The sequence below is a fragment of the Arachis ipaensis genome, chromosome B1 (genome assembly GCF_059453495.1).
Source record: "Arachis ipaensis isolate K30076 ecotype BB chromosome B1, ASM5945349v1, whole genome shotgun sequence".
Lineage (NCBI taxonomy): Eukaryota > Viridiplantae > Streptophyta > Magnoliopsida > Fabales > Fabaceae > Arachis > Arachis ipaensis.
Window position 1 is genome coordinate 119137994 of NC_142436.1, and position 26728 is coordinate 119164721.

The following is a 26728-nucleotide window of genomic DNA, read 5'->3' on the forward strand; positions in this document are numbered from 1 at the left end:
AAATTAATGCAGTTCAGATCGTGACAGTGTTCGAGTTCATCTACCCTAACAATCCAACTACCGCCTACATCAAAAGAGGCAATGATCTTGGCTTTACACACTATAGGTCCTTTTAGATAGGTCTTCCTCGTTTCATCAATCTTTGATTCGGCTTAGCCCTTCCGGTTGCAGACAAGCATAACATAGTATACAACCCTATCGGCATTCTTTTTTGAACTCCTACTCCTCCAGTCAAAGTCAACTCTTCTCGCGTAGGTGTTGTAAAATTTGATTACTGCATCTAGAAAATCAAATTCTATGCCAACAACAAGAATATCATCACTAATTTCTGATTTCATGACGGCACCTCAATTGATAACACACTTACAAAAATTTTTGGGAAGAAAATCACAAAGGAGTAGACAAAGTTAACATCTAACAACAAATGCCTAAACCAACAACACAAACAATATCAAACAAAACACATGGAATCAAACAAATACACTTAAATACAATCAGAAGAATTTAAGTCGAAAACTAAATAACTACTTTGGAAAACAACCATGTTCTGGTCTAAGTAATAACCGAAAAACTCTGCCTCATGATTAATAACTAACAAAAACATTTTAAAGCCACTATATTGGTTGTAACTACCCTAAGCAATTTTCACAAGCTGCCTCTTAATTGGGTTAATTTAATATGAAACTAAAAAAATAAGTATAATCTCTCAACACAGACTGTGTGATATCAGTCTGATCTCTCACACGGGTCATGTCATAGTCTTCCCCGTCTGATTTCTCACACGTGGTGTGTAACAGCCCTCTAACCTATCATACAGGCCATGTGACAGCCATCTGATCTCTCGCATGATCCGTCTCAAAGCGAGCCGCTTTCTCACATGGGTCGTGTGACAACCATCTGACCTCTTGCACAGGCCGTGTCAAAGAGAACCACTTTCTCACATGGCCTATGTGAAAGCCCACGAACTCCTTATGTGTTCAGTCTAACGGAATTAACATCAAATACGAATTAAATTGATGAAATCTTAAATTAAACATGAATTAAATGGATGAAAGCCAAAAATTAGCGTGGATAAAACTGCCTCATATTTCTCCTATCAAATTCCATTAATAATTGAATTGAAACTGCAAAATCGTCAAAATCACAAGTATTAATATAATCATTTAATCAAGTTTTAAATCTTAAAATTGAGTTCAATCAGGTAAAACAACAAATATCATAAAATAATGGAGGATCGGAGACTACATACTTAAAAGACAATAACGTTATTACACTCCGATTTTATTGTGGTGCTGCGATTTTATTCTTTGAGAACAAATTAAATGGACAGAATTTAAGTTTTGGAGAAAAGTGAGTTTTAGTAAAAACGAGTCGAAAAAAAAAAGTGAGAGAGATTAAATGTGAGTCCGCGAAAATAGAAAAAATACGAAAAAAATAATTCGATAAAACTATTGTTACAATCAACTGTGTATTCGTAGTTGGCAATTACCAATTACGTATTCGGATAATAAGATAGCACTACTCTTAATGTAAATCTTTGATTTTATTATACATTACTTCATGCATATCAAGAACATGAAAACAGGTGTAAAGAGGTTCTTCCATTGAAAGAATAATGAAAAAAAAAAAAAATGAAGGGCCCACCTCTGAATCAGAGTAGCTAGGAGTGAGTGAGTTTGCGTTTGGTGGAACTATCATTTCATTATTAAGGATCATTAAATTAAATAATAATGAACTGTGCCATGCATATGCAAATCAAATAACACATAAAAGGGCCAGCACCTATACGCATGAAATTCAGCACCTATACGCATTCACCTTATGTGATAACTGTGTAAAAGCACTTTCAAGTTTAAATTCAATTTCATTTTGATATTGTACAGTACCGTGTGAAATACACATATATTAAAGAGAATAATATTTAATAAAAAAATATTAAGAATTGACAATATGCCTCTCTTTGCAGATTAATAATATGTTCCTTAATTTGTGAATTATATTTCTACAAATAAAAAATAACTTTTTTTTACAATATGCTTTCATGTAGATTGACAACACATTTATGTAGATTATAATTTATGAATAAAAAATATTTTTTCTTACAATATTTTCTCCAAAAAATTATTTGTATTAAAGACGTTCCCATAAATTTGTTAAATACCAAATTTCTCAACAGTTAGGTGATTTATCAACACTAAATCAATGTATAAATAAAATTAACCTTATTTTGATCCTTATAAAATAATATATCAATATTTGTAAAATTATATATTGTAAATAATAATTTTAAATTAAAAATAAAATTTATTATTTTAATATTTGATTTTAATTTAATTAAAATTTTATATTATTTTATTAAAATAGTTATATAAATAACAAAATTTTATTAGTTTTTTTATTAATGTGATATCGTTTTTTTAAAATGAGATCAATGTCATTTTATCTATTAATTTTAATATAAATTTTAAATCTAATATAAATTTTGGATCAATTTTCTAATGGATCATTTACCAACATAATTTTACCCACGGTTTAGTCATCAATAAAATTAATTATCAATAATTTCGTCATCGATAACATCAATAAAATCATTTTATTAAAGTTGTTCTAAGTCCTAACTACAATAAAAATTTGTTTATTCAAATGGGTTGAAATTCAAAAAATATATACCAATAAAGGTCCGAATATATATATATATATATATATATATATATATATATATATATATATATATATATATATATATATATATATATATATATATATATATATATATATATATATATGCGTATTCGAATGCTTTTGGTGTTGAAATTTGGTTCATTCGTTATAATTCGAGATATAATTCATTAACTAGACATAACTGAATTTTTTCTAAAAATGATTATAAAAAATAACAACAACAAACTCCAAGGAGATGTTCTTAATATCTAGATATATAGTTATATTATAAAACTTCTCTTATTTAACTTGAATGTCAAAAGACTTTTTTGTAATTACTCATTTTGTGATGAGTGTTTAATTTACCAAAACATTCTTCAACCAGCAAAAGAACAATAACCTCTCTCAGTCTTTGCTTGGAACGAGATACATACCTCGGACATCTGTATTCACACCTACCGGAATAAATAATTTTTCTTCTTATTGTGCAAGGGAGAATAATTCTCAATTCAAGCAAAAGCAATAATATGCGAAAAGAAAACGTGATTATAAAAATAATTAATTGGAACCAAATTTATTTTAAAAAATATCGTTAACATTTTTTTTCCTTAAATTTTCAGCTAGCTAGCTAGGGCAAACTAATTAATTTGGGGAATAAAACTACTAATTTCTTTAAATTTAAATATATTGTGCGTGCAAGTGTAATAATGATCACACACATATATACAATAGCACCCGCGCGAAGTATGACCATGATTTTAATCACCCAAAGACGCGTTAAGTAACATGAATGATAATTAATACACATTAAGTTGCGTGAAAAAGAAATTCCAAAGTCATTAGCAAAAGCCTCTTCATTCTTCCACTAGCAGCATCTCTTAAGTTTTGTTTTTTCTTCCCTGAAAGCTACGTTCTATCGATCTGGTGATGGATATTCACGTCTAACTTTCAAATAAAAGGAACGTATCAACTATTAAATGATTAAATTTTATTCATTGCCAAAATCTTGGTAGCATTTGGATAGATTATAAAATTATATTCAATGGCTGGTGTTATTTACAATCATTTATAGAAGATTGAAGGAAAATGACGAGCGAGGCTCTTTTTTAATAGATGAGGGTACAGTAGTATGTTCTTTTTATTATTATTTTATATGTATGTATAGATGACGAATAATACACATACATTCATTATATCCAAATTAATCATTGATGTATTATTAGAAGTTTAGAACTGAACAGCGAAAAAGTTTTCCTATAATTGAGGTATATATATACAAACAAATTTGATCATGGTCCAATATTTTTGTTTCTATTTAATTTTATATATATTTGGTGTCTTTTAATTTATTTAATTATATTATATATGCGTGCAAAGATATAGATTTTGTGATTCTTATTAGCAATAGGGGAAAGCGACGGGAGATTGTATACAACGACTAATTTTCTATATCATATTAAAAATTGGATAATTTAATGGGAGTAGTTGTTGTCTCTCACATAATTTTAAATAATTATCAAAAAAGAATTAAACGTAATTTTTTCCAGTTATATTTTTTACAAATTTTTAAAGATTTAAATTTTAAAGTTTTGGTATTTATTATATTATATAAAAAATAATCAAATAAAAATAAAATTTAGTGATATCAACCTGTAAGGCTGTAATGCACGAGATTTTATAACAATTGTGTGTACATAGTTATTAAAATCGGATGGAATTAATCGATTCAATTCAAAAAACGGTGAACCAAATTCCTAATTAATCCAGTATTGAATTGTGACCGTTTAAAAAAATAAACTGGTAAATTCGATTTGAATCGATCAGACTTGCTAAAATTGATGGTTTGAACCGGACCAATCAAACCATACAAAAACCATGCATTCCTTCGTAGGTGTCTACAACATCTGACTTATGTGAGGAGGTTCCACACTAGCAACACACAAGCATGTGACTCATTGTATACTTTTGAGGCTTATAAAGCCTGATTGCAAAGTAAGATCCCACGGTGGGACTCCAAAAAGAGAAAGATCAGGGTGGGTGGCAGGCTAGATTGTCCTGTCAGTTGGCAGGTTACTCCGACCCGACTTACCTAGTTAGACAATCTTAAATCTCTATTCAGTTCTGGCTAATGGCAACTCGATTGACGATCTGGCCAGCTAAGTCTGGTATTTATTTCTTTTTTTTAGCACACAATTTCACAAACATTTTAATAAATTGATAATTTTAAATTTACAAACAATGCAATAAAATGTTTATAATTTTAAATTTCTAATAAACATAATCGTCAACTAAGTATTTTATAATAAAATAATCCAATAAATATTGTCTAAACTAAAATAAACATTGTCCCGAACATCTAATTAAACATTATCCAAGTGCCGAAGAGATAGAGTAACCTGTGACGGAGATGTGCGAGCGACAGACGAGTGTGAGCCTGGAATGCTGGAAGGAGAGTCGCGAAGAGGAGAGACGTGCGAGGAGAGGCGCAATGGATGCAGGCGATGATGAGGAATGCCAGCAATGGTGTCCGAGAATATATTTATGTGTGTGATGGTTAAGGAAAGATAGTCAGAATCCAGAGAATAGAAAGGCAGAAAGCTCATGCAAAAAGGGCAAAAGGTGACTACTTTTTACTAGGTTTAGAGATTGATTTGAAATTATAAATCAGTATTTACCACTTTATTAGGTTGAGCATTGAGATTATAGGTTTGAGTAATTTTTCGGTTTAGAAAAAAAAAAAGGCGAACTAGAGTAAGCCAACCAAAACTCATAGATTAAGTGATATAAATTAGACAAATTTTTTAGGAAAAGTACGAGGGGCCAATGGAATATTTGTACAATGTATACAATGGAGGTTTAGGGAGTATTAGAAATATAATCATTAGTGTTACATTTTTTCATCGGTTGAAGTTTTTGGGATGAGTGGTATCATGACATGGTATTAGAGCTCTAGATCCGAAAGGTCAAGAGTTCGATTTTTAGTGAACTCGAAAATTAATTTAAGCTTTTGAGAAGATGTTTATTATCCCTAGTACTCGAATTGTTATTCTAGATAGTATAGGGATGTTTATTTTGTAACTCATATAACCCATTGTACACATTATACAAATAAGCCATTATCTCTCTAGCGGGACTCAATTTTTTATTATAATAGTTTTAAAATTCTAGCTTAATCCACCTTTTTTGAACAAATTAAGTGAATCAGTCCAGCGGACTTTGGCCGTTTGTCTCCTCCTAATGAGAGAGCTTTTAGAATTTTAAAATAATAAAACTTTGGTTTCGAACTTAAAACTACAAAAGCTAATAGTTTGCCACTGAGCTAAGCTTCAATTTAATTCAGTGTATTAGTTAAATTATATATTTAAAACATCTTTAATTAAATTATTTTATATTTATTTAATTTTTGTTTTATATTTACTCTTTCTCAAATTAACCATTTTTTTAATTATAAACAATTATCAAAATAAATATTAAATTTCATTAAATATTTACAAACTAAAAAAATACAAAAATACATACTCTTATTTTCTCTAACAAAAATACTCTTTATTTATAACATATTTTTTATAATTATATAATATTTTTAATAGATACTTGCACTACAAGAAAAAGTAATATTTGTAACAAAAAAATTGTTACAAAAAATCGGAATTTTAAAACAAAAGGATTTTGTAACAAAAAAATGGGCCGTTGCAGTATGTCTCATTACAAAAAGTTTTTGTAACAAAAAATGAAACTGTTACAATTCAAAATAATATTTTGTAACAAATTTTTTTAATACAAAAACCAAAATTTGTTACGAAAGTGGTAACACTTTTTTACCTTTAAAATATTTTTCGTAACAATTTAGATTTTTGTGTCATAATATTTTGTTACAAAATACTACTTACTTTTGTAACATTTTTTATTCTTAGTTACAAAAATAGAAAGTTGATTTTAAAAAATTTAATTAAATAATTGATATATCAATTAATTTTCTAATCCCACTAACTCAACATTTATATGATATATAATAATATAGATAATTAAAATATCTTATATGTCATTAAGATTCTTTTACAATAAAATTATTTCTACAAATTCAACTAAACACGACTTTTTCCTAACATAAAATTGTATCATATCGAATTTATAATTTTTGACTCTTCTAGCATATTTCAGTCAATATAAAGTCTAGCATATTGGTATTAATTTTGTACCCCTGCAAATATAAACAATGAAAACCAAAATTAAAAAATAACACATAACACTATTTTCATCCGAATAAAAATTTAGAACTTAGAAGTTAAAATTAACTAATTCCTTAAGAATATATTCTTAGAGTTCAAAACTAGCCAATCAAAAATGCAAATGATCAAGAATTAACAATTCAATATATAAACTTGAGCTAACTTCACAATTCAATCACAACTTAGTGAACAAATTTATTAAATTTACATAAGTATCAACTGTCAAACAATCAAATTTAGGACTCGTATAATAGAGGGCGGCATAGTTGATGATCCATCACTGTCAGTAAGCTAAGATAAAGAAATCAGATGATATGCAATAATGTTCAATTATTGAAGGAATACAATTAAAACACAACAAAGGATCAGATAAGACTTTTTTAAACCTACTGAAGAAACTCTAAAAGATCAACATCATTTAAGTTGACACCTAAAATACAAGGTAACTACAAGCAATTACATAACACCACACATCAGTAATATACTAATATGTAAAACATGAAAGGCATTTAGCACTTCTTGCAAATTGAATTTAAATGAAGTTTATAATAATAAATGCATGGCTCGATGCAAACCGCTATAAGTGTGACGACCATTGGTTGTCTGCTAAGAACATCCAGATTTCTGTAAGGCAATGAAAATTAAAAATATAACTATATATATTTTGAAAAATAATTTTAAATATCTGATTTGATAAGATTTTTATTGAGAATAGAAAAAAAAATTAAAAATAAAATAAAGCCATAGGTCAAATTTTGATTTGGAATTTTAGGTATATTTTCATTCTAAATAATTATTCAGTATTTTACCTAAACCAAATGATATTGTTAAGCCTTATATTCTAAATAATCTTTTGAAATAAAGTATGAGAATCACAAGTTCCCATGTACAAGCCATAATAAGCAATTAAGCATGGCTTGAAATATAAGCAGGAATCAAAACTTTCAGCAGCTAAGAAACAGAGGCGAAGTATATCATGAAGCTCTCTAATCAGAAAAGTAAGCAATGTTTGCCGAAATCAATATCCTATTTAGTCCATCAGTCGAAAGGGCAAAAGAAAATATAAAATGTGAAATAGTAATGTGATACACCCATACACTCAAACTTCCATTATTGAAATGAAGGTACCTTTGAGAGCCTTTGTATACGCGACGCTGCAGCTTTGCGAATCACAACAGCATCAGATACTACTTCCAGTACATCCTCAACTAGCAAAGAGTAAGTACTCACCTAAAAGTATGGCAATCAAGAATTATAATTTGTAGACTAAATCCCTTAGGAGTCACAATGATCAAAATGAAGGAATTATGACTTGGATTTGTTAACATAGGATGTAGACTTCCATTTCCAATTGGATTGGCAAAAATTGCATGCTATTTTGAGTTCTAAACTTGGTTTTATTAACCTTACAAAGAGGCACTGACTTACCAAACTTGAAGGCATAATTGATAGTCCAAATGAATCAAGCTCAAGTTCTTCAACAGCACTTGAATTGAGGCTGAACGTGTATCTACGCACCTAAGAGTTTAGACTTCCCTTATCAAAGTTGGTTCTAAAATTACTATAATCTATGTGATGGAGAACATTTAGACATTGACTACAACCAATCTGCCACATGCGAACAATTTTATCCATTGAAGATGAAAGCAGAATCTGCATCAAGAGATATTATAGATCAGATTAACATTCAAACAGAACACATAAGAGAGACAAATATAGGATGTCTAGTAGTGTCATATCTAAAAAAAAATATTGTACATGAGCTATCCTAAATGCATTTGCAGTTTATAAGATTATAATTATTCTTAATCACATTAGAGGTGAACAAGTGCATTAGTACCTTAGAATAATACTCAATTGCATTTTTGAAGTCCTTGTCTCCAAATGCAATATCCCCAAACTTTTTTGTGTTCAATATATCTTGCACTTGTTGTGTCCACTCTTGGAAAGAAAGCTGCAACATCATTTTTGGTTAATAGACAAGAGAAACCACAAAAGAAGTTGGCAGAACAAGATATATAATTATAGTCTTGTGAGAAATTACTAAGGATTTGTGCTAATCAACATCTTAGTACAAATAGAAGAAAAAAAAAACAACAATGACAACCAACATAGAAAGTAGATCCAGCCTTCTACACAAATTTATGGTCATTGAGAAAAGCAAACAAAACATATAACAAATTAATGGCTTAAGAAAAATGTGAAACATTAAAACAAGAACAAAAAAAAAACTAAGACATGGAAATTAAACATTTTTGTACCCCTCTCTCCCTCCGCGAGCTCGCATCGGTGACGGCCTCCTCGCGGCTCCATGATGGCGACAATAGCGAGCCTGCAGCAGATGCGACGGCCGCTCTCTCTCCCTCGGCGATCTCTGGCCTGACCCACGGCTCTTCTCTCCACGCATCTTTTCCGGCGAAATCGACGGCAATGGCGAGGCATGTGACGGCGGCAGCAGTCCCCTTTTCCGTCCCATTCTCCTCTCTTCCTTCTCCTAGCGCAGCTATTTCTCCGCTTTCCTATGTTTTCTATGTTGTGTGTGTTAGGTTAAAGGGGAAAGGGGGAAGGGGGATTAGGATTAGGATTTATAATTAAAAATTAAGGTTTTTTATTTGAGAATTTAAGGTTAAGTTTTAATAAAAAAAATAGATAAAATAGATATTTTGATAAAATTAAATGATGAAATAATAATTTTAAAATTAAAAGTACTTCATTAAAAATATTTAAGAACACAATTTATTAATATATTATTTAATTTTAATAATTATTTTTAATTTAAATTATAAAATAAATATATTAATTATTAATTATACTTTATAAAGTACAGTTTAAACTCAAAATATCAATTATTTAATTTAAATTATTTAACTCTTCATTATCTCCAAATATATTTAATTATTTTTAATAAAATAATTTCTAAAAATATAAAGTTTAAACTTAATAAGATAAAATCACAATTTATTTATATTTAAATTTTAAAAATACTGGATGTTATAGCTAACGGCTAATGAATACAAATAGTATGTAAAAAATTTTAATTTTTGAAACAAAATAAAATTATTTTGAAAAAATTATATACACAATTTCCTTTACTCTTAAAGTATTTAATATTTTTTTAAAAAAAATTGTTATAAAATATACTTAAATTTGTGACAAATAATTAACTTGTTACAAACAATATTGAATTTTGTGACAAAAAAATATTTTGTTATAAAACAATTGGAGTTTTTGAAACAAAAAAGAAAATTGTTACAAAATATTTCAAATTTTTGCAACGTCTTTTTTTTTGTTATAAAATATTACAATATTTTGTAACAAAACACCATCTCGTTAAAAAAACTAACATAATTTGTAACAAAATAAAATAGGTTGTTACAAAATATTATCATGTTTTGTAACAATTTGTAATGTTGTTACAAAACATTATTCTTTTGTAACAATCACTAATTATTATTACAAAAAACCATTTTTTTGTAACAATTTTAAATTTGATACAAATTTTTTGTTACAAATATTCCATTTTCTTGTAGTGTTGAAGTATATAAGAAATATAAATTAATTAATTATTATAAAAAATAGTTAATTTAATTAAAATCTAAAATAAAAAACTTATTATAAAAAATGGTATATAAATTTATATATTAATTAAATTTAAGTTAAACGGTTCAACTAATAATTTAACAATTGAACTAGTAATTCAATAACCTAATACTTTAATTAGGTCAATTACTGATTTAGTTCTAAAAACTATGATTGTGCACAATAAATAATAATAAAAATTTAATAGTTGTGTAGTATTTTTTTGCCGACAATAATGTTTGAATTATTTTAGGATAAATTATAGGGTAAATCACCCATATAAACCATGTTGTGGGAAAATTTACGTGATTCCACCAAAGAAATAATCGTTACAGGGTTCAACCAAGAGGACATTTCTATGTAATTCAAATTAGTCTAATTCGAATTACACACATACGCACACAAGTACTAATTCGAATAAACCTGATTCGAATTACACACACACTAATTCGAATCACGGTGATTCGAATTACACACACACGCTATCCATAGTAATTCGAATTGCTCAGCTTCGAATTACTAATGGTATAATTCGATTTATGCTATTTCGAATTATACAGGGCCAGACGTATATAAATATGGTGTGAACGTGAATTGATCTCATTAGAGTGACAAAATGGCTGGTGAGAAGAGTTTTGTAGTGTTGGTGCATCATAGAGGATCAATTAAGAGAAAAATACGATCTGGTGTGAAGTTCACTGATAAGGATCCTCTCAGTATTTTTATGAGACCTACGACGAGATATGATGAGTTTGTGAATTCTATACTACGGAAACTTGGTCTGCAAGGCGTCAAACGGGTTCTGAAGTTATTTATCGCATTCCGATCTCATTGCTGCAAGAAATCGTGAAGTATGATTGTTTCACCATAGGGAGTGATGAGAATTTGCAGGTCCTGTTTCATTGTCGTCGGCAGTTTTCCGAGGTTAGGACACCTGAGCTGTTGGCGAAGTTGGTGGACGTGGTATCTAGCTCGGGGGGGTCGAACCGGAATACCCAAACTATAGGCACGGTAGCCGGTTCTAGCTCGAGACCTGTTGGTGCATCTTTGTCCGTCCCTGTGAATGAACCTCCAGGAAAACCTGTTGCCTCCCCATCGTTCGCTGTTGATCTCAATTGTAGTGGAGGCGGAGAGGTTGGTATCGTGGATAGGGTGCCGACTTCTTTACAGTGTGCGGCACCGGCTGGTATGGGTGATGCATTGCTGGATGATGTTGACGATGATAATGTGGAGCCGGATCTCATTGGTGATGACAGTGGCGATGAGATTGCCGCGAGTAATCCAGCTGGGGCTGGCGGTGGTTCTAGCTCTGGGACACAGCAGTACCCTCCGCACTTTTTATCTTTGGACTTGGATGCCATGAGACAGGAGGGGGTTCCTGGAGAACCTACTGGATTTGGTGCTAGAGATGCCCAGGGGACTGGTGGTCTTACAGAGTTTCAGGATAAAGATGAGGCTGTGTTAAGTGTGAAGACTTATAGCATCCGACGCGGGGTACAGTACAAAGTGGTGGAGTCCGACTATCGCCGGTATGTAGGGAAGTGTTCTGAGTTTGGAAATGGGTACACATGGTTGATTAGGCTGTGTCTCCGGCAGCGCAAGGGTATTTGGGAGGTAAAACGGTACAACGGACCTCATACATGTCTCGCGACGTCCATCTCGAGCGACCACAGGAGTCTGGACTATCATGTAATCTCGGCCTTCATCATGCCAATGGTTAGAGCTGATGCATCCATCAACATCAAAGTACTGCTGAATGCGACGGCGGCACACTTTGGGTCCAGGTCGACTTATAAGAGGGTTTAGTTGGCGAAACAGAAGGCAGTCGCCCATATCTACGGTGATTGGGATGAGTCATACAACAAGCTACCATGATGGGTCTTAGGGTTCATATACTTACATCCCCAACCTGTAACAGGTCTATCTTGAGCCTCCACATCTGCACTCGAGGTCCCTTCTCGCTCGCTGAAGGATTGTGACATGACCACCTGCAACTCACATCCGTGGTATAACGAAATCAAGATAACACCAAGTAATATAACATTCTAAGCGTAGACAGAATAAAATAATAGTAGTTGAAAACAAAAAAAATAATAACAGTACCTCGAAGCCAAGAGCCAGCTGAACGTATCATATCCAGCAGGTCTAAATCCAGGAAAACGCTAGAAGATCCATGACTGAAGTAGCTGTAATGGTCCGACTAACTTCACATATGTCTGTTGGCCAATCGGCACATGCACTAGTATAACCACGACAGAGCAGCTGATCCCCAGCTGTAGCCACCCATGTCCTCAAGCCTAGCCACGTACGGGAGCTACCTAATGTGAATACGGTTGTCGGACTTGTCGGCAAATAGCTGAGTGCCTAACAGCATCATGATATAGGCCAAGGCATACCTCCTGACTGTATCTTCATTGGCTCCCTCAGGGAGCTCTCCGAAGGTCTCCTGGAACCAGCTGCAGTTCACTGCAAACTTTTGGATTTGGTTCGCAGGAGGCAGGACACCAAGCAACTCCTAGAACCACACGCAAGCTGGCTGGCCACCCTGGATGTACGTTTGGAAATTTCTCAGGCAACCATTAACATAACGTCCATCGACCGGCAGTCCTAACTAGTACGCCACATCCTGCAACGTGATAGTGCACTCCCCGAACAGCATATGAAATATGTGCGTCTCCGGATGTCACCGCTCAACGAAAGCACTTACCAGGGGCTCATCCAATCTATTTGAACCATCTCTCGTTCAGCCTCACAAGATGGTATAAGCCGGCCATCTGCAAGTACAGAACGTATCTCTCGTTCAGACGCATACCCTGCTGCCATCGCATGCTCGAGATGCATCGCTGGGACTGCACATATAATGTAACAGATAATTAAAAACAAATTTAATCATTCACTAACAATGCTGACTCACTAAGAAGACCACTAATAAAATCACCAACAAAACCACCAACAAAACCACTAGCAAAACCACCAACAAAACTACCAAGAAAAACCACTAACAAAACCGTTAACAATACAACACCCTAAACCACTAACAAATCCACTAACAAAACCACCACCAAAACCACTAACAAAACCACCAACAAAACCACCAACAAAACCATCACTATAACAACCAACAAAACCACCAACAAAAACCACTAACAAAACCACTAACAACACAACTAACAAAATCACTAACAAAACTATCACCGAAACCACTAACAAAACCACCAACAAAACCATCACCATAACAACCAACAAAATCACCAAGAAAAACCACTAACAACACAATTATAAAAACCACTAACAAAACCACTAACAACACAACTATAAAAACCATTAACAAAACCACTAACAAAACGACCACCGAAACCACTAACAAAACCACCAACAAAACCACCACCATAACAACCAACAAAACCACTAACAAAAACCACTAACAAAACCACTAACAACACAACTATAAAAACCACTAACAAAATCACTAACAAAACCACCAACAAAACCACCAATAAAACCACTAACAATACCAACACCAAAACTAGTAACAAAACCACTAACAAAAAAACCGGCAACAAAACCACTAACAAAGCCACTAGCAAAACCACTAACTAAACCACTAATAAAACCACCAGCAAAATCACTAACATAACCACTAACAAAACCGATTACAAAACCGCTTACCAAACCACATACAAAATCACTAACAAAAACTATAAACTCATTCACATACAATGTTACCAACGTCATTCGCTATCAAAACCACTAATATAACAGAAATAAACAAACAAATAAGTTACTCAATCCTACTTTGAAAAAAACGAGTTCGTACTTACCTCTTCATTGATGACACCAGCTATACGAGCTAATCCATCCAAACGATAAAGTTTGTCCGGATTATCCCCCATCGGCTAAATATTCTGCTCAACCCTTTGTTGGAGTCGTTTTGGGTTGTTTTCTCTGGGATTTGGTGGGGTGTGCTTTTGGAATAGTGGTTCGAATGAGGTTGGTTCGAACTCCTTTTATAGCTAAACCATGAGTAATTTGAAACACCCTGATTCAAATTACTATGAGCACCAACATTGAGTAATTCGAAGCTGGCAAATTCGAATTACTATGGATTTCGTGTGTGTATAATTCAAATCACCCTGATTCGAATTAGTGTGTGTAATTTGAATCAGGTTGATTCGAATCAGTACTTGTGTGCGTCTATGTGTAATTCAAATTGCTCTAATTCAAATTACATAGAAACGTGTATCTAGTTGATTCATGAACCATTTTTTCTTTTAGTTGATTGGTGAAATTATGGTGTCTCATCGGCTTATATGAGTCATTTACCCTAAATTACATTAATAAAATGATGATAGAAAAATTTTACACAATTATCCTATTTCTGATTCCAATACGTGTGTCCTTTATCTAATTTATGTAAATCGTATCAAATAAATTCGATTCCATCATTCACATATAAATCGAATTGCGCAAAATTTATGTTAAAATAGTGAAAACAAATAAATCGAATCAGTTTTCATCAATTTATAAATAAATTGTACGTGGCAGCCATAATAAATCGAATTGCATTTGTGCAAATATAAAGTTCCTTTATCCTTCCCATGATGTCATTGCCCTTCTCACCATAACATGCAATGCATGACTTGACATGACCTATTATATGCTTCTTTTTTGTATTTGTTTTGAATTATGAATTATCTTTTAATAATTTTTATATTAAATAAAAAATTTAAAATATTTTATTTAATTATTTAATAATATTTATTTTTTGGATGATTATCCACATAGCTAATATAAAAGATAATTACTTTTTCTAATATGACGTTATACAATTGAATGCACATGTACAATTAAGAGTAATTCACATAGATAAATCAATTGAAAAAAAAATACACAAATGTCTTAAAATAAAACTAGTTACATGCATATCTTGTTTCCATATCTATGTATATCGAATTTAGTTGATTCGATTTACACTTTTTTAGTGTAAATCTCGATTCGAATTACCAAGCTTAGTACTAAATCGAAATAAGTACATTCGATTTAGTAGTAATACGCTTATGAAAGAATCCAACCCATAGTAAATCGAAGCAAAGGAGTTCAATTTATGGCCCATAGTAAATCAAAACAATTGAATTCAATTTATAGTTGATGAGGCCTTAGGTAAATCGAATCAAGTAGATTCGATTTAGCCTTCGTATATTATATATTAAAATTCATATTAGCTTGTTCTGAATTACAGTCACAATATCTTCCTCTCCCAATGATGAGGGGATAACTTATACGCTTTTTGGCATTGTTTTTAGTATGTTTTTAGTAGGATCTAGTTACTTTTAGGGACGTTTTCATTAGTTTTTATGTTAAATTCATATTTCTAGACTTTACTATGAGTTTGTGTATTTTTCTATGATTTCAGGTATTTTCTGACTGAAATTGAGGGACTTGAGCAAAAACCAGATTCAGAGGTTGAAGAAGGAATGCTGATGCTGTTGGATTCTGACCTCCCTGCACTCAAAGTGGATTTTCTGGAGCTACAGAACTCGAAATGGCGCGCTTCCAATTGCGTTGGAAAGTAGACATCCAGGGCTTTCCATCCATATATAATAGTCCATACTTTGGCCAAGAATAGACGATGCAAACTGGCGTTCAACGCCAGCTCTCTGCCCAATTCTGGCGTCCAGCGCCAGAAAAGGATCCAAAACCAGAGTTGAACGCCCAAACTGGCACAAATGCTGGCGTTCAACTCCAAGAAGGACCTCTACACGTGCAACACTCAAGCTCAGCCCAAGCACACACCAAGTGGGCCCCGGAAGTGGATTTATGCATCAATTACTTATTTCTGTAAACCCTAGTGACTAGTTTATTATAAATAGGACCTTTTACTATTGTATTAGACATCTTTGGACGCCTGGTTCTTAGATCAGAGGGGCTGGCCATTCGGCCATGCCTGGACCTTTCACTTATGTATTTTTAACGGTAGAGTTTTTACACTCCATAGATTAAGGTGTGGAGCTCTGCTGTTCCTCAAAGATTAATGCAAAGTACTACTGTTTTCTATTCAATTCATCTTATTTCGCTTCTAAGATATTCATTCGCACTTCAACCTGAATGTGATGAACGTGACAATCATCATCATTCCCATGAACGCGTGCCTGACAACCACTTCCGTTCTACTTTCGATTGAATGAGTGTCTCTTAGATCTCTTAACCAGAATCTTCGTGGTATAAGCTAGATTGATGGCGGCATTCAAGAGAATCCGGAAAGTCTAAACCTTGTCTGTGGTATTCCGAGTAGGATTCAATGATTGAATGACTGTGACGAGCTTCAAACTCGCGATTGCTGGGCGTAGTGACAGACGCAAAAGGATAGTAAATCCTATTCCAGTATGATCGAGAACCGACAGATGAATAGCCGTGCCGTGACAGGGTGCGTTGACCATATTCACTGAGAGGATAGGATGTAACCATTGACAAGGGTGATGCCTCCAGACGATTAGCCGTGCCGTGACAGGGCATTTGGATCATTTTCCCGAGAGAAGATCGAAAGTAGCCATTGACAATGGTAATGCATTACATAAAGCCAGCCATGGAAAGGAGTAAGACTGATTGGATGAAGATAACAGGAAAGCAGAGGTTCAGAGGAACGAAAGCATCTCTATTCGCTTATCTGAAATTCTCACCAATGATTTACATAAGTATTTCTATCCCTATTTTATTAATTATTTTCGAAAACCCCATTACTATGTTATATCCACCTGACTGAGATTTACAAGGTGACCATAGCTTGCTTCATACCAACAATCTCCGTGGGATTCGACCCTTACTCACGTAAGGTATTACTTGGACGACCCAGTGCACTTGCTGGTTAGTTGTGTGAAGTTGTGAACCATGGTATTGGCATCATGTTTTTGGCGCCATTACCAGGGAAAGAAAGAGCGATGAATTTTACATAATCAAAGTGTAATCACAATTTCTGCGCACCAAGTTTTTGGCACCGTTGCCGGGGATTGTTCGAGTTTGGACAACTGAAGGTTCATCTTGTTGCTCAGATCAGGTAATTTTCTTTTTGTTTTGTTTTCAAAAATTTTTCAAAAATCTTTCAAAAAAAAATTTCTCCTTTGTTTTCGAAAAAAAAAAAGATTTTTTTTAAAATAAAAATGTTTTTAAAAATATATTTTTCTTCAGAATTTTTAAGAATGAATTCTAGTGTTTCATGAAACATGTTGAAGCCTGGCTGGCTGTAAAGCTATGTCTCAATTCTTTTGGACTCAAGAGAAGAGCTTCTTTATCTTTCTTAGCAAATTGGCTGCTGAATGTAAAGTTCTGCTAAAGCTTGACTGGCTATTAAGCCATGTCTAACCCTCAGATTGGAGCTTTAGACTAACATGGCAAGATTCCTGGAATTCATATTAAAAATTTTGGAATCCTTATTTTTGTTTTTCAATTAATTTTCGAAAAAAATACAAAAAAAATAGAAAATCATAAAATTCAAAAATATTTTTTGTGTTTCTTGTTTGAGTCTTGAGTCAAGTTATAAGTTTGGTGTCAATTGCATGTTCATCTTGCATTTTTCGAAAAAAATTCATGCATTCATAGTGTTCTTCATGATCTTCAAGTTGTTCTTGGCAAGTCTTCTTGTTTGATCTTTGCATTTGCATGTTTTGTGTCTTTTCTTGTTTTTCATATGCATTCATGAATTCTTTATGTCTAAGCATTAAAGAATTCTAAGTTTGGTGTCTTGCATGTTTTCTTTGCATTAAAAATTTTTCAAAAAATTGTTCTTGATGTTCATCATGATCTTCATAGTGTTCTTGGTATTCATCTTGACACTCATAGCATTCTCGCATGCATTCATTGTTTTGATCTAAAAATCTCATGCATTGCATCATTTTCATGTTTTTCTCTCTCATCATTCAAAATTCAAAAAAAAAAAAAAATATCTTCCCCTTTTTCTCTCATAAAATTCGAAAATTTGAGTTGACTTTTTCAAAACTTTTTAAAATCTAGTTGTTTCTTATGAGTCAAATCAAATTTTCAATTTAAAAATCTTATCTTTTTCAAAATCTTTTTCAAAAATAAAATCTTTTTTCAATTTTTTTTAGTTATTTTCGAAAATTTCAAAAATATTTTTCAAAAATCTTTTTCTTAATTTTACATCATATTTTCGAAAATAACATCATCAATTAATGTTTTGATTCAAAAATTTCAAAGTTTGTTACTTGCTTGTTAAGAAAGATTCAAACTTTAAGTTTTAGAATCATATCTTGTGATTTCTTGTGAATCAAGTCATTAATTGTGATTTTCAAAATCAAATCTTTTTCAAAAAAAAAAAAAAACTAATTTCAATCATATCTTTTCAAAAACATATTATCTTATTTTTTTCAAAAATTTGATTTCAAAATATCTTTTCTAACTTCCTAACTTCTCATCTTTTCAAATTTGTTTCAACTAACTAACTAACTTTTTGTTTGTTTCTTATCTTTTTCAAAACCACCTAACTAACTTTCTCTCTCTAATTTTCGAAAATATCTTCCTCTTTTTCAAAAATTCTTTTTAATTAATTAATTATCTTAATTTTTGATTTTAAACTTTTCAAAAATTACTAACCTCTTTAAAAAAATTATTTTTCGAAAATTACTAACTCCTTTTCAAAAATTATTTTCGAAAATCCTCTCCCTCTCTCATCTTATTCTATTTATTTATTCATCTACTAACATCTCTTCCTTACATCACTCACCAAATTCGAACCCCCTCTTCTATCTGTGTTCGAATTTTTTCTCTTCTTTTCTTCTTCTACTAACAATAAGGAACCTCTTTACTGTGACATAGAGGATTCCTCTTCTTTTCTTTTTCTCTTCTCTTTCTTATGAGCAGGGACAAAGAAAAAGACATTCTTGTTGAAGCTGATCCAGAACCTGAAAGGACTCTGAAGAGGAAACTAAGAGAAGCTAAATTACAACAATCCAGAGACAACCTTATTGAAAATTTCGAACAAGTAAAGGAGATGGCAGCCGAACCCAACAACAATAATGCAAGGAGGATGCTTGGTGACTTTACTGCACCTAATTCCAATTTACATGGAAGAAGCATCTCCATTCCTACCATTGGAGTAAACAATTTTGAGCTGAAACCTCAGCTAGTTTCTCTGATGCAACAGAACTGCAAGTTTCATGGACTTCCATCTGAAGATCCTTTTCAGTTCTTAACTGAATTCTTGCAGATCTGTGATACTGTTAAGACTAATGGAATAGATCCTGAAGTCTACAGGCTCATGCTTTTCCCTTTTGCTGTAAGAGACAGAGCTAGAGTGTGGTTGGATTCTCAACCTAGAGATAGCCTGAACTCTTGGGATAAGCTGGTTATGGCTTTCTTAGCCAAGTTCTTTCCTCCTCAAAAGCTGAGCAAGCTTAGAGCTGATGTTCAAACCTTCAGACAAAAAGAAGGTGAATCCCTCTATGAAGCTTGGGAAAGATACAAACAGCTGACCAAAAAGTGTCCTTCTGACATGCTTTCAGAATGGACCATCCTGGATATATTCTATGATGGTTTATCTGAGCTATCAAAGATGTCATTGGATACTTCTGCAGGTGGATCCATTCACCTAAAGAAAACACCTGCAGAAGCTCAAGAACTCATTGACATGGTTGCTAATAACCAGTTTATGTACACTTCTGAGAGGAATCCTGTGAGTAATGGGACGCCAATGAAGAAGGGAGTTCTTGAAGTTGATACTCTGAATGCCATATTGGCTCAGAACAAAATATTGACTCAGCAAGTCAATATGATTTCTCAGAGTCTGAATGGAATGCAAGCTGCATCCAACAGTACTCAAGAGGCTTCTTATGCAGAAGAAGCTTATGATCCTGAAAACCCTGCAATAGCAGAGGTGAATTACTTAGGTGAACCTTATGGAAACACCTATAATTCATCATGGAGAAATCATCCAAATCTCTCATGGAAGGATCAAAGGCCTCAACAAGGCTTTAATAATGGTGGAAGAAACAGGTTTAACAATAATAAACCTTTTCCATCATCCACTCAGCAACAGACAGAGAACTCTGAACAAAATACTTCTAATTTAGCAAACTTAGTCTTTGATCTATCTAAGGCCACTGTGAGTTTCATGAATGAAACAAGGTCTTCCATTAGAAATTTGGAAGCACAAGTGGGCCAGCTGAGTAAAAGGATCACTGAAATCCCTCCTAGTACTCTCCCAAGCAATACAGAAGAGAATCAAAAAGGAGAGTGCAAGGCCATTGACATAAGCACCATGGCCGAACCTGTAAGGGAAGGAGAGGACGTGAATCCCAAGGAGGAAGACCTCCTGGGACGTCCAGTGATCAATAAGGAGCTTCCCTCTGAGGAACCAAAGGACTCTGAGGCTCATCCAGAGACCATAGAGATTCCATTGAACCTCCTTATGCCATTCATGAGCTCTGATGAGTATTCCTCTTCTGAAGAGAATGAGGATGTTACTGAAGAGCAAACTGCCAAGTTTCTTGGTGCAATCATGAAGCTGAATGCCAAATTATTTGGTATTGAAACTTGGGAAGATGAACCTCCCTTGTTCACCAATGAACTAAGTGATCTGGATCAACTGACATTGCCTCAGAAGAGACAGGATCCTGAAAAGTTCATAATACCTTGTACCATAGGCACCATGATCTTTAAGGCTCTGTGTGACCTTGGTTCAGAAATAAACCTCATGCCCCTCTATGTAATAGAGAAACTGGGAATCTATGGGGTGCAAGCTGCTAAAATCTCATTAGAGATGGCAGACAATTCAAGAAAACAGGCTTATGGACAAGTAGAGGACGTGTTAGTAAAGGTTGAAGGCCTTTACATCCCTGCTGATTTCATAGTCCTAGACACTGGAAAGGAAGAGGATGAATCCATCATCCTAGGAAGACCTTTCCTAGCCACAGTAAGAGCTGTGATTGATGTGGACAGAGGAGAATTGATCCTTCAATTAAATAAGGACAACCTTGCATTTACAACTCAAGGATCTCTCTCTGTATCCATGGAGAGGAAACAGAAAAAGCTTCTCTCAAAGCAGAGTCAAACAAAGCCCCCACAGTCAAACTCTAAGTTTGGTGTTGGGAGGCCACAACCAAACTCTAAGTTTGGTGTTGAACTCCCATATCCAAACTCTAAGTTTGGTGTTGGAGAGTCTCAACAAAACTCTGCACATCTGTGAGGCTCCATGAGAGCCCACTGTCAAGCTATTGACATTAAAGAAGCGCTTGTTGGGAGGCAACCCAATTTCTATTTATCTAACTATATTTTTCTTAGTTATATGTCTTTATAGGTTCATGATCATGTGGAGTCACAAAATAAATATAAAAATTGAAAACGGAATCAAAAACAGCAGAAGAAAAATCACACCCTGGAGGAAGCATCTGCCTGGCGTTCAACGCTAGAACAGAGCATGGTTCTGGCGCTGAACGCCCAAAATGGGCAGTATCTGGGCGCTGAACGCCCAAAATGGGCATCATCTGGGCGCTGAACGCCCAGAACAAGCATGGTTCTGGCGTTCAACGCCAGAAATGGGCAACAATTGGGCGTTGAACGCCCAAAATGGGCACCAACCTGGCGCTGAACGCCCAGGGTTGTGTGCAAGGACATTTTACATGCCTAATTTGGTGCAAGGTAGTAATTCCTTGAACACCTCAGGATCTGTGGACCCCACAGGATCATCTCAGGATCTGTGGACCCCACAGGATCACCTCAGGATCTGTGGACCCCACAGAATCTCCACTACCTCTACTCACTTCTTCTCACCCCTCACCACTCTCTTTCACAAAATCCCATAAACACTCTTCCCCAAAACCCTTCATCAATCACCTCAATCTTTCTTCCCCATCACCTCTTCACCACTCACATCCATCCACTCTTTCCCATAAACCTACCTCATAAACTCCACCTACCTTCAAAATTCAAAATCAATTTCCCACCCAAACCCACCCTAAATGGCCGAACCTCCACCCCCTTCCCATCCCTATATATAACCCTCCATTCTTCCTCATTTTCACACAACACAACCCTCTCTTCTCTTCTTGGCCGAAACACAACCCCTTCTCCCTCTCCTCCATTTTTTCTTCTTCTTCATCTATTCTTTCTTCTCTTGCTCGAGGGCGAGAAAAATTCTATGTTTGGTGTGGTAAAAGCATAAGCTTTTTATTTTTCCATTACCATTGATGGCACCTAAGACCGGAGAATCCTCTAGAAAGGGGAAAGGGAAGACAAAAGCTTCCACATCCGAGTCATAGGAGATGGAAAGATTCATCTCCAAAGCTCATCAAGACCACTTCTATGATGTTGTGGCCAAGAAGAAGGTGATCCCCGAGGTCCCTTTTAAACTCAAAAGAAATGAGTATCCGGAGATCCGATATGAAATTCAAAGAAGAGGTTGGGAAGTTCTAACAAATCCCATCCAACAAGTCGGCATCCTAATGGTTCAAGAGTTCTATGCCAATGCATAGATCACCAAGAACCATGATCAAAGTAAGAACCCGGATCCAAAGAACTATGTTACAATGGTTCGGGGGAAATACTTAGATTTTAGTCCGGAAAATGTGAGGTTGGCGTTCAACTTGCCAAACATGGAAGAGAACACACGCCCCTTCATAAGGAGAGTCAACTTTGATCAAAGGTTGGACCAAGTCCTTATAGACATATGTGTAGAAGGAGCTCAATGGAAAATTGACTCAAAAGGCAAACCGGTTCAACTAAGAAGACTGGACCTTAAGCATGTAGCTAGAGGATGGTTGGAGTTCATTCAATGCTCAATCATTCCCACTAGCAACCGGTCTGAAGTTACTATAGACCGGGCCATCATGATCCATAGCATCATGATTGGAGAAGAGGTGGAAGTTCATGAGATTATACCTCAAGAACTCTACAAGGTGGCTGACAAGTCCTCCACTATGGCAAGGTTAGCCTTTCCTCACCTCATTTGCCACCTATGCAATTCGGCTGGGATTGACATAGAGGGAGATATCCTCATTAAAGAGGACAAGCCCATCACTAAGAAAAAGATGGAGCAAGCAAGAGAGCCCATTCATGGAGCTCAAGAGGCGTATGAAGCTCATCACCATGAGATCCCGGAGATGCCTCAAATGCACTTTCCTCCACAAAACTATTGGGAGCAAATCAACACCTCCCTAGGAGAATTGAGTTTCAATATGGGACAACTAAGGGTGGAACATCAAGAGCACCCCATCATCCTTCATGAAATAAGAGACATAGAAGAGCTCAAGGACATCATTGGTTCCTCAAGAAGGAAACGCCACCTTCACTAAGGTGGATTCATTCCTTGTTCTTATTTCTTCTGTTTTTTGTTTTCTATGTTAAGTGCTTATCTAAGTTTGTGTCTTCATTACATGATCATTAGTAGTTAGTAACTATGTCTTAAAGTTATGAATGTCCTATGAATCCATCACCTCTCTTAAATGAAAAATGTTTTAATTCAAAAGAACAAGAAGTACATGAGTTTCGAATTTATCCTTGAACTTAGTTTAATTATATTGATGTGGTGACAATGCTTCTTATTTTCTGAATGTATGCTTGAACAGTGCATATGTCTTTTGAAGTTGTTGTTCATGAATGTTAAATATGTTGCCTCTTGAAAGAATGATGACTAGGAGACATGTTATTTGATAATCTGAAAAATCATAAAAATGATTCTTGAAGCAAGAAAAAGCAGCAAAGAACAAAGCTTGTAGAAAAAAAATAGGCGAAAAAAAATAATAGAAAGAAAAAGAAAAAGCAAGCAGAAAAAGCCAAAAGCTCTTAAAACCAAGAGGCAAGAGCAAAAAGCCAATAACCCTTAAAACCAAAAGGCAAGGGTAAAAAGGATCCCAAAGCTTTGAGCATCAGTGGATAGGAGGGCCTAAAGGAATAAAATCCTGGTCTAAGCGGCTAAACTAAGCTGTCCCTAACCATGTGATTGTGGCGTGAAGGTGTCAAGTGAAAACTTGAGACTGAGCGGTTAAAGTCAAGGTCCAAAGCAAAAAAAAAAAGAGTGTGTTTAAGAACCCTGGACACCTCTAATTGGGGACTTTAGCAAAGTTGAGTCACAATCTGAAAAGGTTCACCCAATTATGTGTCTGTGGCATTTATGTATCCGGTGGTAATACTGGAAAATAAGGTGCTTAGGGCCACGGCCAAGACTCATAAAATAGCTGTGTTCAAGAATCATCATACTGAACTAGGAGAATTAATAACACTATCTGAACTCTGAGTTCCTATAGATGCCAATCATTCTGAACCTCAATGGATAAAGTGAGATGCCAAAACTATTCAAGAGGCAAAAAGCTATAAGTCCCGCTCATTTGATTGGAGCTATGTTTCATTGATAGTTTGGAATTTATAGTATATTCTCTTCTTTTTATCCTATTTGATTTTCAGTTGCTTGGGGACAAGCAACAATTTAAGTTTGGTGTTGTGATGAGCGGATAATTTATACGCTTTTTGGCATTGTTTTTAGTATGTTTTTAGTAGGATCTAGTTACTTTTAGGGATGTTGTCATTAGTTTTTATGTTAAATTCATATTTCTAGACTTTACTATGAGTTTGTGTGTTTTTCTGTGATTTCAGGTATTTTCTGACTGAAATTGAGGGACTTGAGCAAAAATCAGATTCAGAGGTTGAAGAAGGACTGCTGATGCTGTTGGATTCTGACCTCCCTACACTCAAAGTGGATTTTCTGGAGCTACAGAACTCGAAATGGCGCGCTTCCAATTGCGTTGGAAAGCAGACATCCAGGGCTTTCCATCAATATATAATAGTCCATACTTTGGCCAAGAATAGATGATGCAAACTGGCGTTCAACGCCAGCTCTCTGCCCAATTCTAGCGTCCAGCGCCAGAAAAGGATCCAAAACCAGAGTTGAACGCCCAAACTGGCACAAATGCTGGCGTTCAACTCCAAGAAGGACCTCTACACGTGCAACACTCAAGCTCAGCCCAAGCACACACCAAGTGGGCCCCGGAAGTGGATTTATGCATCAATTACTTATTTCTGTAAACCCTAGTGACTAGTTTATTATAAATAGGACCTTTTACTATTGTATTAGACATCTTTGGACGCCTGGTTCTTAGATCAGAGGGGCTGGCCATTCGGCCATGCCTGGACCTTTCACTTATGTATTTTTAACGGTAGAGTTTTTACACTCCATAGATTAAGGTGTGGAGCTCTGCTGTTCCTCAAAGATTAATGCAAAGTACTACTGTTTTCTATTCAATTCATCTTATTTCGCTTCTAAGATATTCATTCGCACTTCAACCTGAATGTGATGAACGTGACAATCATCATCATTCCCATGAACGCGTGCCTGACAACCACTTCCGTTCTACTTTCGATTGAATGAGTGTCTCTTAGATCTCTTAACCAGAATCTTCGTGGTATAAGCTAGATTGATGGCGGCATTCAAGAGAATCAAGAAAGTCTAAACCTTGTCTGTGGTATTCCGAGTAGGATTCAATGATTGAATGACTGTGACGAGCTTCAAACTCGCGATTGCTGGGCGTAGTGACAGACGCAAAAGGATAGTAAATCCTATTCCAGTATGATCGAGAACCGACAGATGAATAGCCATGCCGTGACAGGGTGCGTTGACCATATTCACTGAGAGGATATGATGTAACCATTGACAAGGGTGATGCCTCCAGACGATTAGCCGTGCCGTGACAGGGCATTTGGATCATTTTCCCGAGAGAAGACCGAAAGTAGCCATTGACAATGGTAATGCATTACATAAAGCCAACCATGGAAAGGAGTAAGACTGATTGGATGAAGATAACAGGAAAGCAGAGGTTCAGAGGAACGAAAGCATCTCTATTCGCTTATCTGAAATTCTCACCAATGATTTACATAAGTATTTCTATCCCTATTTTATTAATTATTTTCGAAAACCCCATTACTATGTTATATCCACCTGACTGAGATTTACAAGGTGACGATAGCTTGCTTCATACCAACAATCTCCGTGGGATTCGACCCTTACTCACGTAAGGTATTACTTGGACGACCCAGTGCACTTGATGGTTAGTTGTGCGAAGTTGTGAACCATGGTATTGGCATCATGTTTTTGGCGCCATTACCAGGGAAAGAAAGAGCGATGAATTTTACATAATCAAAGTGTAATCACAATTTCTGCGCACCACCCAACAACCCACACGAGAGAGAAAAGTGGGTCCCAACACAACAATACGATTTCAAAACTACGGATATAGAAGACAATCCAAATTGTATCTACCGCT

At 34.6% G+C, this 26728-nt stretch overlaps 1 protein-coding gene across 1 annotated transcript; it reads left to right on the forward strand.

The window, feature by feature from the left end:
- Positions 1-11085: 11085 nt before the first annotated feature.
- LOC107610322 (uncharacterized) lies at positions 11086-12275 on the forward strand. The gene is made up of 2 exons (XM_021110904.1): positions 11086-11268; positions 11361-12275. The coding sequence occupies exons 1-2, from the start codon at positions 11086-11088 to the stop codon at positions 12273-12275; spliced, it is 1098 nt and encodes a 365-aa protein (XP_020966563.1).
- Positions 12276-26728: the final 14453 nt, after the last annotated feature.